Source organism: Clytia hemisphaerica, unplaced genomic scaffold (genome assembly GCF_902728285.1).
Source record: "Clytia hemisphaerica strain Z4C2 unplaced genomic scaffold, Clytia hemisphaerica genome assembly, whole genome shotgun sequence".
Lineage (NCBI taxonomy): Eukaryota > Metazoa > Cnidaria > Hydrozoa > Leptothecata > Clytiidae > Clytia > Clytia hemisphaerica.
Genome location: NW_027104601.1, coordinates 42,299 through 63,216, shown reverse-complemented (window position 1 = coordinate 63,216; position 20,918 = coordinate 42,299). Strand labels below are relative to the sequence as shown.

Genomic DNA, 20,918 nt, shown 5'->3' with positions numbered 1-20,918 from the left:
TGCGTAATCTGGATTCGGAAGCACTTTTAGCTGCCTGCGGATTGTCCTTGTGATTTTTTGAAGCAAAGTTTTGTCCTGGAGAGGTTTACTGGTGGGTTTTGGCCATAAAAATAACATTTTCAGGATTTTTGTCCTTGCACCCTTGTCAAAAATGGCAGAGATAATTGTCAGTTTGGCAGATCTGGAGCAACAGCAGATCTTTTTGGAACTCTCAGTAAGGCTTGCTAAAAAATCTCAGTGGGATTTTAAAGTCTTTTAAAGATATATTCATGATCAATCAAAAATTTGCTTAATTGCGTTTTTTTCCCTCTTATAAATGCTAAATCAGGTCCACTAAAGGTCTCTAAAAGTAAATTTGTGTCAAAATATTGGTTGATCTTACCTAGCCAACTTATTATTGGCATTTTAGGCGAAACCAATTTAATTTATTGTTCTACAGGCCCGACCGACCCTATTTTTGCTAAAATGGAAAAAATAATAATATTAAATTTCCACTACAATAAATTTTACACGCTAATTAATTGTAAGAATTACGTTTGAAAAAGCTGAAAATTCATTCCACAAACTGGATAAATCTAGAATCTGGCATTCCATACACTTAAAATTGATTATGAACTTCATCAAAGATGAAAAAAGTGAATTTTTGATCCAGATATTTTTTGGAAAATTTTTTCGGTACCTTACCGACCCTGATTAATGAAAATGTTATTCTTATTTTACCGACCGACCGACTCATATTTTTCTAACGCTCTGCCCGTAAAACAACAAATTAGATTTGTCTCGCCTTAAGGGAACAAGTGCAGACAAGTAGTGCATTTCCATCAACAGATGACATTTTATGACGATTTCTTTGTTTTGACCTACAGAATATGAAGAATATGTAAGAAAAGAAGACTGCTCATCTTGCCTTTCCAACAATTCCAGGGCCTATTATATTTTCAGGAAAAGCCTCAACCTTTCATAACTTGGTGATGCTTCCTCATAGCAGATTACTTGAACTAAATGGGTCTAACAGTACTTAAAAATACTATTCAAAAAACTTTTTAGACACATTTCGAGAAATGGTTCTTAGAGGAAACTACCCTATCTTTTCTCAACCAAGAAAAATGAAGCTTAATTTTTAGCGCCCCTTTTAAAGTGACAGATGCAATTTTGCGGTTTCTTTGTTTTCACGCGTCATTTTTCGAAATCTGCTGATTATTATATTTTCAATCTGTGGTTTGTGTGAAAACCTTGCAGTCCACGCATTTCAGATGAGAAATAGCTGTCTTCATTTCCTATGCAAGAGTTTTAACCTCGCCCCTTAGCGACTGTCAACTAAATGTGTGAGAGTTATATGTGGTAAAAAATTGACGAACTGGTTTGATTCTAATCTTCCAATACAAAATAAACTTGTTATACCAACTTCTCATTTGGACAGATGCCAATATGCGCCAATCCTTTTTCATTTGAACATTTCAAGAAAACATATTCTCAATTATCCTAAGCCATTAGGCCTAACTTTCCAGCTCAACTGGTTTATTCATTTTCAAATTGTCCGTCAAAAAGTGATCATCATCTTTTGATTTTCCAGTTTCGACTTTATTTATCATGTTGGTCCAATCAGCATCTAGCTTATGATGAATAGTTTTTACTTTTTATTTTTGTAGATCTTCAGAGTGTAGCTAATTAAAATAATGAACTATGACCGCACTGTTGAATTACAGCGGTGGCCTGGTATTGGGTTTGGCTTCAGTGTGATTGGTGGAAGTGACACCCATATACCACCCATGATATGTGCGCTGGTCAGAGACAGTCCCGCCTTGATGTCCAATCAGGTATGCTAAATTAATTATATGGACCTACTTAAAGTTCAGGAACAGGGTTATTTCTTTTAAGCATATGGTGTATGTCCTTGAAGTAATGCTTTTTCAGTCAAAAAGGTAATTCTTAATTTGTTTTACATACTAGAAATGGAAAATAATGCCAAAGGGAAGCCTTGAAAGATTTTCCATCTTGAGCTCTAAAATTTGATGTCAGCATTATTTGAATAAGATCAACATGCACAAGCAATTCACACAAAGGAGGATGAGTGTGATCCACCTACAGTCGCACAAACGAATAAATTTTAAGCAGATTTGTTTATATTTTTAGATTCGCTGTGTTGTGCTATTACTCAAATTTTTTGATGAGATGATATATTCTTTGCTCAGGAAGTCTTGATATGAAAGAATATTTGTCTCTGAGCATGAAATTTTGGTTTCTAAACGTGTTTTTTATAAGAAAATGGCCCAGATTGGATCTTTTCCATAAGAACGTATCAATTACCTATCATTCATTAGCTTTTCTCGAGATTGACACGTTCAATTTTTCTGATTCTTTCGCTCCAAGATGCATACGTAAGTGTAAACCCTCGAATGTGATGGAGAAAAAAACGAAAAAAACTTTGGGCAAATATCACCAATAAAATGACTAAAAAAAGGGTTTTTTGGACTTTTTTGAAAATTGGATCATTAATTTTTCCTAAACCCTGTAATCTAATCAATTTTCGAAAGAAAAACCTATTTTGCCAAATTTCAGCTAAAAAAACGGCTAAGAAAGGGTTTTTTTGGACTTTTCCAATCAGTTATTTTCACCCTTTTCTGGGCTAATTTTTTCGAAAAATTACCTTTATACTTTAATGTCAAAAAATTACGCAAATTTCGTGAATAACACTGAAAACGAATTCCTATAAAAACCAGCTTCTAAATTTTCTTGATATGTTTTTTACAAAATAACATGAAAACAGGTTTTTAGCTCATTGTTTCCAGTATTCAATACCACCCCAATGGGTAGGGGGGAATACAATGATGAAAACAAACGATGAATTTTAGATTGTCACTATTAGTGTTCTGAATGATTGTTTTAACAGCGTCACACTCACGTAGATATCAATAATCATTTGTGTTAATTAAATGCATAACCATATAGGTCCATAAAAGTATCGTTTGTTTTAATAGACTTTATAACTTCTCCCAGTTTTCCATAATTGTCTAGTTAGTCTTTCCCATTTTATCAAGTTGTTGAAAATAATAGAAGCACACGATAAGTGATTATTGTTATGGTTGTTATTTCTATGGTTCCTTCCTGCTGGTGGTGTGATCTAGTGGTCTTTTCTGGGAGGGTAGAAGCCTTTAGTGTTTGTAGTGTTATTTACATCTCTCTTTATACATTGCACCCTAAAACTTTGATTGGATTGTTTTTTCAATCATTAAAATCAGATAAACATAGAGTAGCTAATTTAGAACCACCGCAATTTGTTTCATGGGTCTCTATTTCCCGTTCCCATTAACCAAATCTCTCAAACTAAGAAAGTAGCTGATAAAAATTATTTGAGTGATTGGAAAAAAGATATGCTCTTTGACAAGTGATACATTCAACAGTCAATAATGTATAATCTACATTTTTTTATAATGCCAAGAGTTGACATTAATATGAATGTACAATACCTTGAGAAGTGATGTTTTTATTAAGTTACATGCAGTTACTGATATTTCCTATTTCAAACAAGCTAGGCGGAACACTCTCTTACGCACAATAGATTATTTTCCGGGTATATTTTTCCTTCTGATGGCTTAAATGGTTCTCTCTAACTGACTGATTGTAAAAAATATTTTAACCACACTGTTTGTTTATCGGGTTTTGATGGTAAGAGCTATATACCTTCATAAGTATTAGAATTATTGAAATAGTAATTGGTATCTGTCTCTAATCTAGGGAAAGTGTCCCTCGTGTGGTTAAATTGTCAAAATGAAAGCTCTTTTTTACAAATTTATCCTTGATAATCTATGACGTAATGCCTCTTAAAACGATATTTGCTAAAAGACTGGAATTTGCCGCCGGTTTCGAGTTTCGAATTATTCATTTAGATCCTTTTCTGCATACTTGAATATGGAGGATGTAAAAGGCTTACTCACAATTTTACGATGCTCTCTCTCTCTCATTTAGTCTGTTTTTTAGACAGTTTTATTTCCCCTTACGTCCTTGTCTTTTATCACAACAACATTTTCTAAAGATTAGGATCTCTCTCCTCGTTGTAGATTATTCTAATACACGGGATATTTCTTATGGACCGTACTTTCATATATTTTTTGTTGTTAGTTCATGGTTATCTTGTGGAGTTTCTGGTTTAGTTTTTTAAAGGCCTTAAAATTGGCAGTTGTATGCGAACTGTTCTCTCTTAGGCAAACCATGCTGTACTCTTAATATTAGAAATATTAAAATATTTCCTACTGTCTTAATGTTTAGATGTGCATTTATAGCGTAATCCTTCATACGTAAAACACCGTACTTTTACCACCAGTTTGGGAGTTTCCGTATTAAAGATTACGTCATGAATATCACGAAAGGCGAAATAGAAAATTATTACAAAAATACAAACAAATAAGCAAAGATTGATGAGAAACCAACACTTAGAAACTCTGTAATGACCGATGTCCCTGCGTTTAACTATGTACTGATATTACTTTCTGTAAACAATGAGACTTTATTCTGTTTCTAGATATACGTGGGCGATGTGCTATGCGAAGTGAACGGCATCTCTGTGGCAACGCTCGAAACTAAACAAGGTATAATCTTATATTTTTTCTTTACCAAAAGCAATTACTATATTATTTCGAAAGTGAATCTACAACGGCGCTCAATATGTCGGTATTTCTGTGCAATTTAGCGTTTTGCAGAATTTAAAGTTCGTACGAGAATGATATTTTCAGGACGTCTACTTTATTTAGTCGAATATTTTAATTTTAGAGGGGTACAATGACTTCCAGGCTATATATTCTCAGCCTAGTTGGACCATTCACAAACTTTTGGATCTTCAGATCATACGCGCCTGAGTTTTAAGTCTCATGTTGAAATTCTACTTTCCAACCCTAAGTTAGGGCATTTAAACTACTTCCGGTTTTCAAGATTGTGGTTGGGAAATTCCCTTTGTGCCAAATATTATGGTTATCATTATTTTACTGAATTAAAATATACCGTGGGTTTCTAGTTCACTCATTAACACAAAGAGAATAGTTAATTGCATTGATTGCAAACAGTTGTTGAAACTTTTCCATCTTTAAACGAATTTCTGTGGAGTTGAAATTTCAACTGCCAAAAAAGTTAAATATTTCCATCCTACTCTGTACCAGAGTGTATCTCACGTATAAGTATAATGTAGTGCGGCAATGAATTATGAAATTTCCTTAGATCCTTGCCAAATTTGATGTGTCAAAGTTGATGCATTCAATACAGACGCCAGACTCTCTTACATGACACTGCCGTAGACACAAATTATATTTTAGGGGAGCCCTATATGTTTAGTATCTAAGGAGGCCACCATGGTTGGGGCCGACGTGCCAAAAAATATTTGGACACTATACCCTCCAGATTGGCTAAAAACTGCCTCTCCGAAAGTCAATTTTTAGCCCAAGGCAAGTAGAAATCGCGTGCATATTAGTATATTTTCAAATCATAACACTATCTTCTTACATAGTTAGTATATACAGACAACGTTGACGAAATTTACACCTTTTTCAAATAAACACCATAATCTGAAAAATGTTTTGGGATGGATGAACATTTCCAGGAGGTAACCTGAGAAAAATTTCCAGCAGGTCTAAAAGAGTGGCCTTTTCATTTTCCAGGGGGTAAAAAGTTATTCTAAAATTTCCAGGGGTTAAAGACAGGTTTTAGTTCGTCCACCGTCACTTTGAAGTAAAAAAATAAAATTTTCCGAGGGTTTTCTTTGCAGATTTTGCCATTTTCCAGGGGGTGTCCTCACATTTCCAAGAATTTTATTTTGACTTCAAAAGGTTCGTCCACCCCCCCCCCTGTATGGATTTTTAATGGAATAGCCCATTGCATTCATTGACTTCAACGGAAGGCATCGCATTGATATTAGACGTCGTTTTCCTGCCGACTATCATCATAAAAGAAGAAAAGCAAAGCAGAAAAGTCTATTGTCTAAACGAAAGCTAAAGAAACATATTCACATTGTCGCAATAGACCTATCATATCTCTCGTGTTGTTAACGATTTAGGGATCTTACCTTTATTTTTCCTGAACCTTTATTTGTTCATCATGTGTTTTTTAAGCCATTTTGGTTTTGCCGTTGGTTATATTATATGGTTTGCCCGAAAGTGATCGCTCGAGACAATAAGATTTGACAGTCATTTTTCGCCGCGATTTTGCAGTTGTTACCTTATTCAGAGTTTATAAAAGTCGATACAAACTGGCCATTTTCGAGAACAAACATTCGAATCCTTGCTATCGAGGTGTGCCTTAGAGAAAGAAAACAACGCCAACATATCGGATATTCATATTTGTCGAAAAGATGACGTTCCTTTGCTTAGAATATCTCCTCGGATATCAAGATTATCATTTAATGTGAAAGACCCAGACCTCCATTTGTTGTTTCCTTATTGGTTCAGATACTTCGATGGCCATCAAATAACATCTTCACATAAAATTGTAACAACTCCAGATCTAAGACTTCCGTTTACCTTTTCGTACGTTGTAACTTATCTAATTATCTCTCAAAAACTAAACAATAAAAGGGGTCATTAATCACAAATTGTAGATTGGTATTTAGAATTGCTGTCATCATGCCATTAAAATTATTGTTTCTATTATGCACTCGTTGTTTCATAAGATATTGTGACATTGGCTCGTGTATAGATGACGATCTTGTGTGAGAAGTAGTTTTTATTTCATCCTGTTTAGAGTTGAATGATGCTTGTTTGTTGGAGAGCAAGTTTTGTTATCGGATTGATAAGAATCGTACTTTTATTGATTGGATTCTTAGAAAATTTTTATCAGTGTTGTCGTTGGGTTTCTTGAAAATTAAGTCGAAGTTGAAATTTCCGTTTTATAGTATTCTTTACTCACTCTTTGTAATTTTTGCACATCCAAAAACTTGAATGATAGAGATTTATTATTAGATAGGAAGAGTTGTTACTTCTGATCTTCTTCGGTGAAATAACAAGAGATCTTCGTATTTAGCATTTACGCACTGGACAAATGTTTCGAACTAGTTAACATATTTCTGGCTCCTCCAATCATATCATTATCCTCGAACTTCTCACTTTTGTTGTATTTCAGTGGAAAAATGCTTTGTCTTCAACAGCTTTTGATAACGCTTTATAAGTTGTCTCGTGAACCTGCTTTGATTTACTTGTCAAAGAGTTGATTAGATTTTGATTTCTGGTATTTGAATCAAATGAATGTGCTTCGATTTATATACATCAATGTTTTGTAACTCCTTGTAATGCTTGCTTGCTTGATAGTTTCCCTCAGTGGTCTTTTTTCAGTGTACATAGATAAAAAATAGATTAGATCTACTGTAAAATAAGTTCTTGTCAGTGAAACATTTTGTTGCCATGGCAACTTGGTACCATGCTTCTTGTGGAGGATGTGGAGGTGAGTTGATATGTAGACAGTTCCATCAATATGCCAAAAACATTTTGTTCAACCACCTTCACTTCAAGATATGCCACCATAGAATGAACTTCCCTTTATAGGATGAACCATATTCATGTGGCTTTCAGTCTTGCACTCCATCGCAGAGGCTAATCAATTTTAATGACTTTTTTGACTAATGACTAAGTTAAAAAAATTTAATTTTTTTATATTTGAGTATTAAAAGGGGGGGGGGGCGTACGGGATATCGGTACATCGGTATTGGCCTTTTTTTAGATCAGTAAATCGGTATTACAGGAAAAAAATGATCGGTACTCGGTATTTCAAAATCATCTCGGTATCGGTAAAAGACCCATTTTTATGTCGGTATTTCGGTATTTTCGGTCAACCATCGGTATCAAAGATCATGAGCCATTGCGCCCCAAGACCAAATTTGGTGAGATGAATTTTAAAATCTTGCAATTTTTTTCGCTCGCTTCGCTCGCAATAAAGTTCTTTCACAATTAGACCAGCGGCCGAGGCAGTGGATTATGTCACTTCGTAGGGCACCCCTTAGATCAGGGCAAATTTTTGATATTATGCTCCTAATAGGGTGTAGAATTGACAAAAAAAATTTGCCCTTCGAATCTCCTGCAGTTTTCGAGTGAATCGATTTTTAGTTAATCGATAGAACTTATCAAGGGTCCCCCCTTTACTAACGGTTTTTTCGAAGTCTGAAAATCAAATATCTGAGACTACCAACAGATTCAGCGTGAAAAGTAGACTAAGAAAATGGGGTTGTTTGTTAAGTTTCGACCACCTGGTGCCGAGAAATGGCATTTTTAAGGCGAAAAATCGACGTTTTTGGCGTTTTCCGATGACGTCAGCATTTTCCTATGAGCATTTTCAGAAAAAGTCATTCCCACAGCTAGATAGCCCTGAATTAGTAGTATCCAAAAATGGTATGATTTGTTAACTTTCGATGTCTAGATCTCGAGATATTTTGGTTTAAATATTGAAAATTATCGATATTTTTTGCTGAGTCAGCAGTTTTTCAGCATAATTATCCGCCTTAAAAATGAATTATCTCAAGATCTATACATTTCCTAAATGTAAGTTCAAATTTCGGTATACCAATGCGACCAAAAGGGGCGCCAGAATAAGCCTACAAGGGGGCACCTTAAGCCAAAATTCTACTTTTGCTTACCAGCCTGTACCTACCCAAACACGCTACAGTTTGGTAATTGTTATAGAGAATTTTGAATGATGAAAAACCCGACCTTTATCGTCCACACATACCAAGCACCCATATTTGCCTAAGTACCCCCTCCGGGGGACGAGTACCTGAAAAATGGGGAAATACTATTGATCGGTATTGGTATTTGAACGAAAAATTTATCGGTATATCGGTAATTGAGAGAAAAAGTGATCGGTATATCGGTATTACGAAGTCCCGTACGCCCCCCACTAAAAAGGCATGCATTCAAATAATAAAGGTTTAAAATTTTTTCTCTGGGCTAGTAAGTAAAATATCTCAAATAGGCTCTGTGATGGAGTGCAAGACTGAAAGCCACATGTATATGGTTCATCCTATAAAAGGAAGTTCATTCTATGGTGGCCTATCTTGAAGTGAAGGTGGTCCCGGGGGGTACTAGGTTTGCGAGGTGACGGGTATGTCCGAGCCGAAAATCGAAAATCGACCCTTTGAGAGACAAATTTTTGGTGATTTTGAGACCCTTTGAGAGACTTTCTCCTCCATTTTTTCCAAATCTTGGTTTGATTTTCACCAATTTTTGGAAATCGTGACCCTTTGAGAGAGAAATTTTTTATTTTCGTGATTTTGGGACCCTTTCAGAGACTAAGTTTTGAATTTGTACCCCTTTGAGAGACTTTTGAGGAATGAGCAAAGGTACCCTTATGGTTCGCACATACCTGACACCCATTTTGCCTAAGTACCCCCCCCCCCTCCCCCGGGAAGGTGGTGGAACAAAATGTTTTTGGCATATTGATGGAACTGGTAGAGTCTTCATTTGCGTCAACAATCTGGCAACCGCTTTCAAGAGGTCACTTAAGCTTTTTTCACATGTACGTAAAATTTACTTAAGACCTTCAGAAATGGGGGATTTCCCTAAGCTTCCGTATTGTTTTAAGGCCTTGAGTGAAGCTTGCTTACGTTCAAAAAGTTTTGAACGGAAGGAAAAGTCACGTAAGACCCTCTTAACCAATAAAAACTCTACGAAAAGTCCGGGAAATTCAGCCTTACAAACAATTTTCCGTAAGGTCTTATTACGTGCCTGTGAAAAAATCTTGAGGATTTTTACGCCCTACTCTGTTTCCCCATTGTTTAATGATCTCTTTTGTTTTCTTTTAAGTGGTGGACCTTATACGAAACTGTAAGAAGAACATCGTACTAACACTCAAAGAAGGTAAGCAATGTTTTCCATGCATCAAGTTGATTTTTTTTTTGCGACAAGGACAGACCGCGTTTTTCTCCATGGAAAACTTTTTTCTGTCTTCTCTAAGATGAAGAGACTGAATTTACTTTTGCAAGTGTATTTCTTTATAATTACCAACATCAGTTATAGGGGGCTTATATCAAAACCAAGAGAGGGTGATATTGGCCGTTCAATATAAATATCAGAGCATTCCATTTGCATGAGTTATTCTCGCTTGATTTTACAACCTGTTTCTATAGAGGTTGTCAAGTTGACAATAATGGAAACCAACGTTCGATTTTTGTAAGGAGTTGCCCCTGCAAACTCGAACGTTTGCTTCCATAATTGCGGTTTTTCCTTAACTTTGGCATAACTTGAAAAACCTTTTTACGTATCATTGAAATAATTTGGGGATTAAAGGACTTAATTTTTGTGCTAGTGCCTTAAACTTCCACAGATCCCCGTTTTTAACGCCCCGGCCACAGCTTCTTCCTGATCCAAAATTAAGGCTACCTACCTTCGTAATATACTCTTGTCTCCCGAATAGACTCCCCCCCCCGCTTATTGTTAAGAGAAAAAAAAATCCGTCCCCCCGCTCTTATTAAGACCCTCCCCCCGCTAATTAAATTCGAATAATTCAATATTTTAGTACAGTGTAGATAGACCTTAAACTTGTTATTATTTTCCTTTTTGTTAGTATTGGTCCTTATTTTACGTGTTTATTTGTTAAAGTTTCTTTTTTGTTGTTAAAATTGATATCAGTTTAAAAAAATTCTGTCTTCAAACCCCCCCCCCCCCCCGCTTATTAGAATTTAGAAAATTTTCCTACCCCCTGCTTATTCGGACCCCCGTCTATTCGGGAGACAAGAGTATGTTTTAATTTGTGAGAAGACTATTTGACAGATATCTGTGATATAAAAAACTCTTTTCCAAACGGAAATTTTTACGTTGATCTGTGTGGTCAGATAAAACCATTTCCAGACCTTTTTTTAAACTTTTTTTTAACAAATCAAAATTATCAGTTTCAATCTGATATGATAAACAGAGACGTTTGCTGTCAGTATTATTCAGTTAAAATATCAAAATACTTTTACACTTGACAATTTATTTTTGGACCTATTTTTGCTTCATTGCAATGCGTATTAAACATGGTTCAAAGGAACACCAAGGTTGGTCTTGATAATGATATTAACAAAATCCTTTGATTCCAAATTCGGTCTTTCCTTGGACAATGTCTTGGTGATACCAAACTGTTTCATTATATTCTTGTTTATAAAGAACACCGGGCGTTTACCACCAGATTTAATTAAACTTTTGATCAATAAAACTGGTGGCAAACGCCTGTTTTTGAAGGGTGTTTATGTATAAAAGATTACGTCATAAGTATAAAGAATTATTGTTTTCTCCTCAGATCGCTTGGCCAAGTTGAAAGCAAGACCCTTCCTTGCTGAAGGTACTTTAATAGAACCGCCCAAAAGCGTATCCCAGGGGAACGAAAACAACACTCACGATCGTGTACCGCCTTCCTCACAACAAACGCAACAACCGCGAGTCGCTGAAATCCGTCAAACGACGCCCACTCAGCACCACCCACCGCCCCAACAACAACGAGTCCAATCGTCAAGAAAACCAAACAACCATATTGACGCACATAACGCTCTTCAAGGTCGTACGCGAACCGTCGGATCCCCAAAAAGTTACGAACAAGGCACTGATGGGTCGTATTTTTACCGTGGGGCTAACAACACAAAACCAACCAATTTAGACTTTTACTCGTCTGGTCCGAATTCCTTTAAAGAGCCGAGTCGTGGTAGTCCAGGTGCCTACAGTACAGGCAGTAGTAGTCGGCACAGTGAGGCCGCGGCCAGTAGTAAATCAGTGTCCCCGAAGTCCAATCGAAGTGATAAATCTTCAAAATCGAGCATGACCACTGCAACGGCTCACTTGTACAATTTAGAAGATTTACCTCGCTCACCCAGATATTATACACAGCAGACTGTACCTGAACCTACTTTCAATAGTATGGCTAAGAAAGACAAATACGCGACTGAGAATTATCATTCGCAGAACTACGTGCAGGAGCATGGCTATGTTGAAATGTCCTACAAGAAACAAAAAACACCGTCGCCCACGTTGTCAAACCACGTCAAATCACCGGCGTCGTCTAAAGCGCCGTCATCTCCCCGTACGACTCCTGTGTCGAGCATACATAGACATACGCAAGGCCGAAAATATAACTCATACGATAAACTCCACGTAGAGAGCCCGGACGCGGGTAGGAAAAATCGGACAGACGATAGTAAATATCGCGCACAAAAGAGTGTTCCGTATACTAAAAAAGAAGGACAATTTGATTTTTCGGACGGTTGCGTACAGTCGATGCAACGTCCGCCCGACGATAATCTGTTATTACCATACACCAAAGCGAGTAGCCGTCCTTATAGTAACCCTGAACTTGACGTTGAACTTGATAAACATCGGTTAGACTCGAATGCCCAAACACAACATCTGAACGTTACTTCTCCGCCGCCTCGTCAAATGAGGCAAAATAAGAACAAACAAAGTAATCATTCATCACCTAATATTTACGATGATAGTCAATGGTGCATGACGAGTGAACAAAAAGAACTCTCCTTAACCCCTTGTACACTATCATCACATTCTCTCTCTAAAATATCAACATCTAACTCGCGTAACGGCGATTTCGATGAACGTATACATTCACCGTTACACGTGACCTTAAATAACACTAGTATGGCCTCATCATCTACCGTGTCACCAATGAGCTACTTGGCGGAATCCGACGTATCCAGCTCCGTCAGCAGTAACACGAAAGAGGAAGTCTCTCCCGCAGATATTGCGAGCCGTCTGTTTACGTTAAACGGGTACAAAGATAGCGATATCGCACCTCTACTCGGTAAAAAGTAAGTCCCTTATTTCATTAATACAGGCTTTGGCTCTAAATCTGCCAAGAATTAGCGCTGCTTGAAGGTGCAATATAGGAAATGTATATTATATTATGTGCTGTAACCGACAGCCGCTTCGTAAAACCTACCATCGCACTTACGAGAAATGTAGATAACTTAGCCACTTTCTTTAGTCTTACAAAAGAGATCCATTTTGAAAATAATATGGTTGTTGGATGTCTTATTATTACTGACAATGCCCGGGGGGGGGGGTACTAGGTTTGCGAGGTGACGGGTATGTCCGAGCCGAAAATCGAAAATCGACCCTTTGAGAGACAAAATTTTGGTGATTTTGGGACCCTTTGAGAGACTTTTTCCTAAATTTTGGTCCATTTTTTCCAAATTTTGGTTTGATTTTCACCAAATTTTGGTCAAAATTTTTGGAAATCGTGACCCTTTGAGAGAGAAATTTTTGATTTTCGTGATTTTGGGACCCTTTCAGAGACTAACTTTTGAATTTGTACCCCTTTGAGAGACTTTTGAGGAATGAGAAAAGGTACCCTTATGGCTCGCACATACCCGGCACCCATTTTGCCTAAGTTCCCCCCCCCCCGGGTGACAATGTAATGTATTTTACTTTTTTCATAGCTCTGATTTCAGTCAGCAGATTTGCAGAGAATACTTGCGGTTTTTCAACTTCGAAGGAATTGCGCTGGACGAAGCCGTCAGGTAACACTCTTGTTTTTACTTTTCATACCGCGGTTAATTTAAGAAAATTGTTTTCATATGGACGCTAGAAAAGGAATTTCAACAGACCTTTTCATAAATTACGTTGTTACGTTTATGAATATGAAGTAGTTTTAATAAAATCCGCTGAGAGTTAATTATGGCAATAACTTCAAAACGAGGCAAGTGATGTTTGTAACGTAATTTATGAAAAGGTCTATTGAATCTCTTAAGAATCCTCGACAACGCTCCTCAAAAACTGAGATTAGATTCAATCCATCGACACGAAGCCTTTGAATACAAATCTGGCTTTACTAGAAAAGAGCTAGAAAAGAGCTGCACAGCCCTTCATTAACGATAAACTGTTGTCTTAGTGTTACAGAGGTTTAACTTCGTTATTATCTTTTCAGGATATTTTTAGCGAAGTTTCCGCTTACGGGAGAAACACAAGAGCGTGAACGAATTCTCATCCACTTCTCTAAACGATATAACGAATGCAATCTCACTAATGATATGGATGAAGGTTAGTGTAAAAGGGGCCTTACAATTTCTCGTATTTAAAAAGAGACTATGAAAATGTACTTCTTTTCACTTTGTAAGCATCTTGTGGCAGTACGTATAAAAGATACAGTGTATCAAAGATTTAAGGAGAGCCGTTGCTTTATCGCTGCTAAATATTGATCTAGAGTTTATGTCAAGCCGAATTCTAAAATTGAAAAGGAGGAGACTTGGCCTGCTTCTTTTCACAAAAAAGTTTTACTGACCCATCAAGCTCCGAATTTTAGAAAGGGAGTATCCGTTAATTAATCATTTAAAAGATTCTTTCCCTTACAATGACCTGGTTGTTTTCGAAACGTGTACTCCTTATTGACATCTTAAAATATTTTAGTTCACATCTATATTTTCTTGTATTCTGAATTTTTTCCCTTTCGATATTGCAGACGGTGTACATACATTAGTTTGTTCATTGATGTTGTTGAATACAGACTTGCATGGCCAGGTAAGAAATCGACCAACCCTACATAAAGTAAAACAAATCTCTATTAGATGAACAAAAGTGAGAATCGCGCCGCTTCTAGCACTTCGGAACCCAACTTCATTTTTCTGAACCAGTTTGTTCGGAGTTACTGTGTATTTATGTCTGTTTATGTACTTTTCATCGATAGACTTACGTGACCAGGTAAAAAAAAATGGACCCTACATTAAGTAAAACAAATCTTTCTTAGGCGAAGAAAAAACCTTTCTGAGGTTAGGGCCGCTTCTGGCACTTCGGAACCCAACTTCATTTGTTAGGTCGATTTGTTTAAGGATTTACTGTGTATTTATGTACTTTGCATCGATAGATTTCTAGGTTTGTGAAATTGAACAAGAAGCTAACTATTTCCCCATACCACTGATACTCTTCTATATTTTTCAGAGCATCACGAATAAGATGACACCGAATGATTTCGTCACTAATTTGTCTGGATTGAATAACGGAAAAGATTTCCCTAAAGAATACCTCAAGGTAGATACTGCAACTATTCCTTTAATTATGACAATTTTCACTTTTCAGTATCAGATTACCCTACTTAGGCCTTACTAGAAAAGCTTTTTTCTTTTCCCCATAGTTGACAGGTGTAGAAATTCTTACTGGACTTGCAGATGTAGGAATCCTTGCAGAAATGCGAATCATTTCAAAGGAGCAAAAAACTAGAGTTTAACTTACAGGAAAATTCTGTCTACTAAAGACACAAAAAACAGTTTAAAAGTTAAGAAGTTTCAAACTCTCTTCCATTCTCTCATAGACGCTGTACAACTCTATCAAGAACAAAGAAATCAAGTTCGCACAAAACGAAGCACCGCCATCACCCAAACATAAACGAAATGTATGATACTTTTTAAATGAACTAATAACACCTTGCCAGATTATCAAACTGCACTTATGCAAACGCCTGATTGTGTGTGGCTCGTTTTGACGCTTCTAATTAGATTTAAGGAATTATGTTTCTCATCGATAATGAAAATTTTCGCTTTCCTGTTGTTTTGATAAAAAGAAAATGTTTGTCTTATAATTGTTGAATTGGGAAAGTCTTCATCAAAGGCTAGCATGTGGTTACTAAGGCGACTTCAGAAAGGTCATTCTTCATTTATCTAACTACCGGAGGTCTTTATTTAAAGAGGGGCAAATGTTGAAGCAATTATTTAATTTATATGTTAGTTATCTCTCAGTAGTGTCAGATGTAGATTTATTGGTAAATGTAAATTGGTATAAAAATATTTATTTTTCATTTGATATTTTAGAACTCTGGCAATCCCTTTATCGAGGTAACCTTTCAATTTCTATTCTTATGCTGAAATAAACCATCTATTTTCAACAGAGATTTTAAGCTTTCTTTCAAAAAAGATCATATAATAATAACTCGATACAAGCTTAGTCCTCAACATGTCATGCTCTATTCCAGAGTAATAACGTGAAATTCTGAAAAAGCTAATATCTGGAGATACATCGACCGACCTACCTACCTACATATAGCATTAGTAATTGTTAGGTCTTATCAGATCACCAATAATAACATAATAACTTTGTTAGAAACTAGTTGACAATCAATCAGTTTATTTTCTTTCAATTTCTTTAGTTGAAAGTGGAATCAAGCGATGCAGTAGTGTACGAAGGACTGGTGTACCGGAAGTCTGTCATGGATCCAGGTGGTCGAAGAAGTAAGCTTGGTTGATTTTTCGTTTCTATTTGGGAGCTTCTTTATATAGGCAAAACATAGACTCTCCTCACAACCACGAGCGTAGGAAACACTGGAAACAATTGCCCAAAAATTTAATTTTAATGAAAACGAATTTGCTTTTACCAGGAGTATCAGCAAGAGAATTTTTTAGCATTTAAATCACTGACCTTTATATACCCTGGACTAAGTTTCTCAAGCAAAGTCTTTGATCGGAGTTTTTTGAGAGTGATAGTCTAATGGTAGCACTACTCAATAGCGATGTAAATGCATCGCGAGTATTTTTGATGATGTAGCGATGTTAGACGTTAATTTTTAACACTACAATGGCTTTTTTTTGCGGGTACCACTTTCAAAAAACTCCGATCAAAGATGGTGGATATAACTTGGTCCAGGGTATATAAAGATCATCAACTCATCAAATTAGGCCAAGTCGAACAGAAGCGTAAAAGGTATATTGTCATTACCAAGTGTTACATTACATGAACATCTCAATATTCAATATGGATTTATTTGTCCTATTTTTTCAGCACCGCTGATGAGACGAAACTGGAGACCGTATTATTGTGTTCTCAAGGGCCTCGTTCTACTCAGCTACAAGGTAAAAAATGTTTCGATGACAAATTTACGTTTTTGATAATGGTATTCGATAATGATAGAGAGAAGAGAGAAGTAACCCTCTGACGCATCCGGAATGGGCCCTATCCTTGGATAGATACCTACCCCAGGATAGGGAAATTACCACACTTACCATACACTGCTAACCCTGCGCTCGCGACACGACAGAGTTATTGGTGTATATACGAAGATACTCGAACTACACGGGAGGACATACATCTTCGCAGGTGTTGAACCTACGAGTATCGTCACCACACCACATGCAATGCCTGATAATTCGATAATGATAATTTGCTAACTTTTAGTATTACAACCCTATCTTTCTAAGGACTTAAAGTATGATTCCTGATGTCTATCTGGACTCTGATGCTCAGCAGGCAAACAGATCAAGAGGGGTAATCGGAAAGTGAGCTTCGGGCTGTCTTGCACTCGCACTACAATTGAGAAAACTCACTACATCAGATGTTGATATCTTCTAATTTTTCTCCCTTCATTTCCATTTCTTAGCCGGACAATATGAACGGACACGAAGCTCATTCTATCGGTATTCACCACGCATTGGCTGGCTATGCTAAAGATTACAAGAAAAGAATGTTTGTGTTCAAACTCATCTCTGCTGATTGGAGTGTTTACTATCTCCAAGTCAAGTGAGTCATTCAGGTCAAAGTCAAGTTCATCATAAGTTCATCAAGGAGATGGAAATAACTCAGCGCTTACCTGTCGTTATACCGGGGTGCGCTTACCTGTCGTTATACCGGGGTGCGGGTTTGAGACATTATAGTTACAGTCAATTCGCTAATTCGAAGTCGAACGGGAATTCTAATTTGTTCGATCCATAGAAAGCTTTTTACGAGGATTTTCCTCTGACGGGGACTGAGAATTAATTCGAATTAAAGAAAGATTCAAATAATAAAAGTTCGAATTAGCGAGAGTTCACTTTTTCTAAATAGCGAACTTCCTCTCGATTTTAAGGTTTTAAAATGAAAATAAATTAGGTATAGAGTAAAAGAATTATTTCTTCATTCCTTCGGTATTTTTCCGTCAACCAACAAGGGACCCTGCGCATCTTTTGGAGCCTTAATTATCCACCGAAGTTCTAACCAAAGTTACTGGAAACTTTGACAGTTTAACTTTTTCACTTTATCTTACCAGGAGTCAAGACGAAGTCAAAATATGGATGGATTCTATCAACGTTTCAGCTGCTTTGCTCTCATCGCCTCCCCTTCCCGCTCCCGTCGGCTCATCGTAAGATCTCGATTATTCCTTTTAAAGATATAAAACGAGATCTTGGATTGGTACCCATTTGAGCAGTCAATATTTAGAATGTTTTCTTTATTTTGCTCTGATACATGTTTATCAATAAAGATATGGACAGATTGGACTTTTTTCCTCGGGGGTTTCACTTATAACTTTATACTTTTCACTTAACTGTCTGTCGATTCTAAGTTTGTACTACTAAAGTTTTCTCTTTGAGGTAAAACGTCTTGAAAACGACGAGACATTTCTATCGTTTTGTAAATAAAACGTATATACTTCCAATTTTCGTACCATTTGGTTTAACATTATATTATTTCTTTTTAGCGTGAAATTTCAACGACCCGTAATGCCAGTATCAAGGACAAGATTAGAACCCGTAAAATAAAACCTTCAATTTTATATTTTCTCTTTGTTTCAATTCAATTCAAATAGTTATATTCTTGATATGCGTAAGTCAAGATGGCGTCGTATTTTTGCCGGATTTTGACCTCCGTGTTTCTATTTTTAGTAACAGAGAGTTGTCAAATCCCGGATTTTTTCGGGTGTTTCCGCTAGAAAAATGACTTACGCATATCAAGAATAGTTCATAGCTAACAGATTTGGGACATCTGAATCAATGATACACTCCTTTTTGTTGCAGGCGGAACAACTGAGCCACCACATGGACAAAGTGACGCAATCAGATGAAGAATATAAAATACACATTGAATACACCCCTGAAGCGAACAACAAATATTACACAGTATGTTAACCAATTCCTAAGCTAGATGAAAAATTTACAGAAGTCAATTTTCAAACTGTAATCTGCTTCCGCAATTTGGGCGTGAAACAGTTTTGATTTCAGAGGCTTGTTTACTTTCTTCAATAAATTGCTTTCAGATTCATTCGTATGAAATACAAATATCTAAATCTTGAAATTATAGAAAAAAAGTTTGCTTCAATGTACTTGGAGTTTCTAAATATTACCTAAATCTTTGAATTTGTTCTTTTTTAGGATTGGGAAAATAAAAAAGACTATCTAGAATACGAGGTACTTATTTTTCTCTATGAATTTTTCCCTGCTTTAGATAATATTAATATCGCCCATTTCTTTAAAAATCCTTAAGAAATTGTTGCAATCCATTACAAATTTGAAGTCCTAATTTTCTTTCCAAAAATGAGTTTCAGACATTTATTCTGGTAGTTCTAGTAGGTTCTAGCATTTCGGCTAAACATGACCTGGTTCAGAGCTTTGTCTTGTCAACGGAGGGCGTTAAACCAACCAAACCAGAAATGTTTCATGCGAACTTGCTCCATTCGAGGTTAAGATCTCTTATCTTCTGTAAGAAGTCAATGCTTTTTAAATGTAAAAATGAATGGACGAAAAATATTGCAAAAGAGCATTTTTAATGAGCCGATTTGCAATCATATAAACAGCTCTGTTAGGAACTTTCAACGTTATTTCCCCTCACATAATTTTTCCAGGTGAAACGTTTCAAGGCTTACGTTTCTGTACTCACGACACCAAAACTATCACCCATCAGACAGAAGATACTAGCTACCATCCCCCAAGCGTCCAAAATGAACACTCTACCTTCACCAGGCAGACAAAAGTCTCGCCTGGCAAATGCTGTCAACATTCCCAGGAGCTCCTCAATGCACAGTTTGACCAGTGGTAGTAATAGCTTAACTCCAACTACTCAACGACATATAATTGAGGATAACCGGAAGGGTTTTGGTTTGTCCGGAACACCGCCTTGAAAGGAAATGCACGAATGATTTGGGTAGAAGTATAGTTGAAACTTGAGGATCACTTTTGACGGAGAAATATCAGATTTGGCTCTGTTTCGAGCACCACTTGGAGAGGAAAACACGAGAGGAAATTGAGGATCAACAAGTTCTTTAGTTGATGTATTTGGCAACTGCTGCTGCATACTAGGGCTGCTCCCTTCGAAGAGAATCTCCCTCTCTGTTACGCTGTCAACAAAGATTTTTAAAGACTCCAGCACTAACTGTACCTATAAGGGATTCACGTGTTCAAACGCAATAGTTGAATCTCTACATCAACCCATCATCGGTTTCTACACCACTTTAGATGTCACGATACGCTTATCTTTCTACACCTATTATTATAATTGTTAAGCGAAGAATGCTAAAGAAAATGTTTCAGGCAGAATTTTAAATAGGGAAGCACTGATGTATTTGGCAATGCTTTACGCGGCTCTATCTAAACTGTCATCTGTGAAGAGGAGTATGCCCGAATTAAAGCCAACAATCGAAGCTAGAATTGTTAAAGTATTTTGCCCTAAATGATTCTGAATTTGATGGGTTTTGCTTATTGATTATTATTCATGAGTCAGTCAGCATGGATGATATGCTCAGCTAATTTATCGAAAAAAGAAGTATTAATATCAATGATCAAAGGCTTGTCGAATTGAGAGCTCTTTTATGGATAAGCTGTGTGATAAGAATTTATTGATTGGTTTGGCTGGTTGGATTGGATTATTCAATGGATTTGGATAAAACTACTTAAGTTCATTCATAAGATCGGTCCTAACGTTTGGGCTGATTTTTACTTTAACAATGTCTAAAAGTATGTGAACAGTTTTTGAACAGTCAACTTTGAAATTAGAAGACTTTTGTGATTTTCCATGTTGTGACTATCTTTCCAACGAGATGAAACTTCTTATTTTACCAATGTTAAATGAAAAGTGTCCACGTACTTTTGAGACATACTTAAGATTTATATTTTCGATGAAACTACTAAACAAAAGATAGTCCTTGAAAAATCCAGATCATTCTCAGTGTGTGACTTTTTGATAAATTTATTCTACAGAGAAATTTTTTAGTTTAGAATTTTTATTCTATTTCCAATTCTTTGT

At 36.4% G+C, this 20,918-nt stretch overlaps 1 protein-coding gene across 3 annotated transcripts; it reads left to right on the top strand.

Annotated features, from left to right (window-relative positions):
- The first annotated feature begins 1,647 nt into the window (after positions 1 to 1,647).
- On the top strand, positions 1,648 to 20,245 carry LOC136824137 (PH and SEC7 domain-containing protein 1-like). 3 transcript variants are annotated; one of them, XM_067080299.1, is made up of 18 exons: positions 1,648 to 1,817; positions 4,520 to 4,586; positions 9,771 to 9,824; positions 11,245 to 12,757; positions 13,388 to 13,468; positions 13,876 to 13,988; positions 14,407 to 14,465; positions 14,883 to 14,972; positions 15,253 to 15,333; positions 15,749 to 15,772; positions 16,084 to 16,165; positions 16,713 to 16,783; positions 17,308 to 17,447; positions 17,953 to 18,045; positions 18,382 to 18,433; positions 18,698 to 18,799; positions 19,052 to 19,087; positions 19,522 to 20,245. In XM_067080299.1, exons 1-18 carry the CDS (start codon positions 1,677 to 1,679, stop codon positions 19,795 to 19,797), a joined length of 3,075 nt encoding a protein of 1,024 aa, XP_066936400.1. In that variant the 5' UTR covers positions 1,648 to 1,676; the 3' UTR covers positions 19,798 to 20,245. The 3 variants fall into 3 exon arrangements, with proteins under 3 accessions (XP_066936400.1, XP_066936401.1, XP_066936402.1); XM_067080300.1 differs by lacking the exons at positions 1,648 to 1,817; positions 4,520 to 4,586 and adding an exon at positions 6,722 to 7,419 and having other exon boundaries at positions 19,522 to 19,884; XM_067080301.1 differs by lacking the exons at positions 1,648 to 1,817; positions 4,520 to 4,586; positions 9,771 to 9,824 and adding an exon at positions 10,914 to 11,002 and having other exon boundaries at positions 19,522 to 19,884.
- Positions 20,246 to 20,918: the final 673 nt, after the last annotated feature.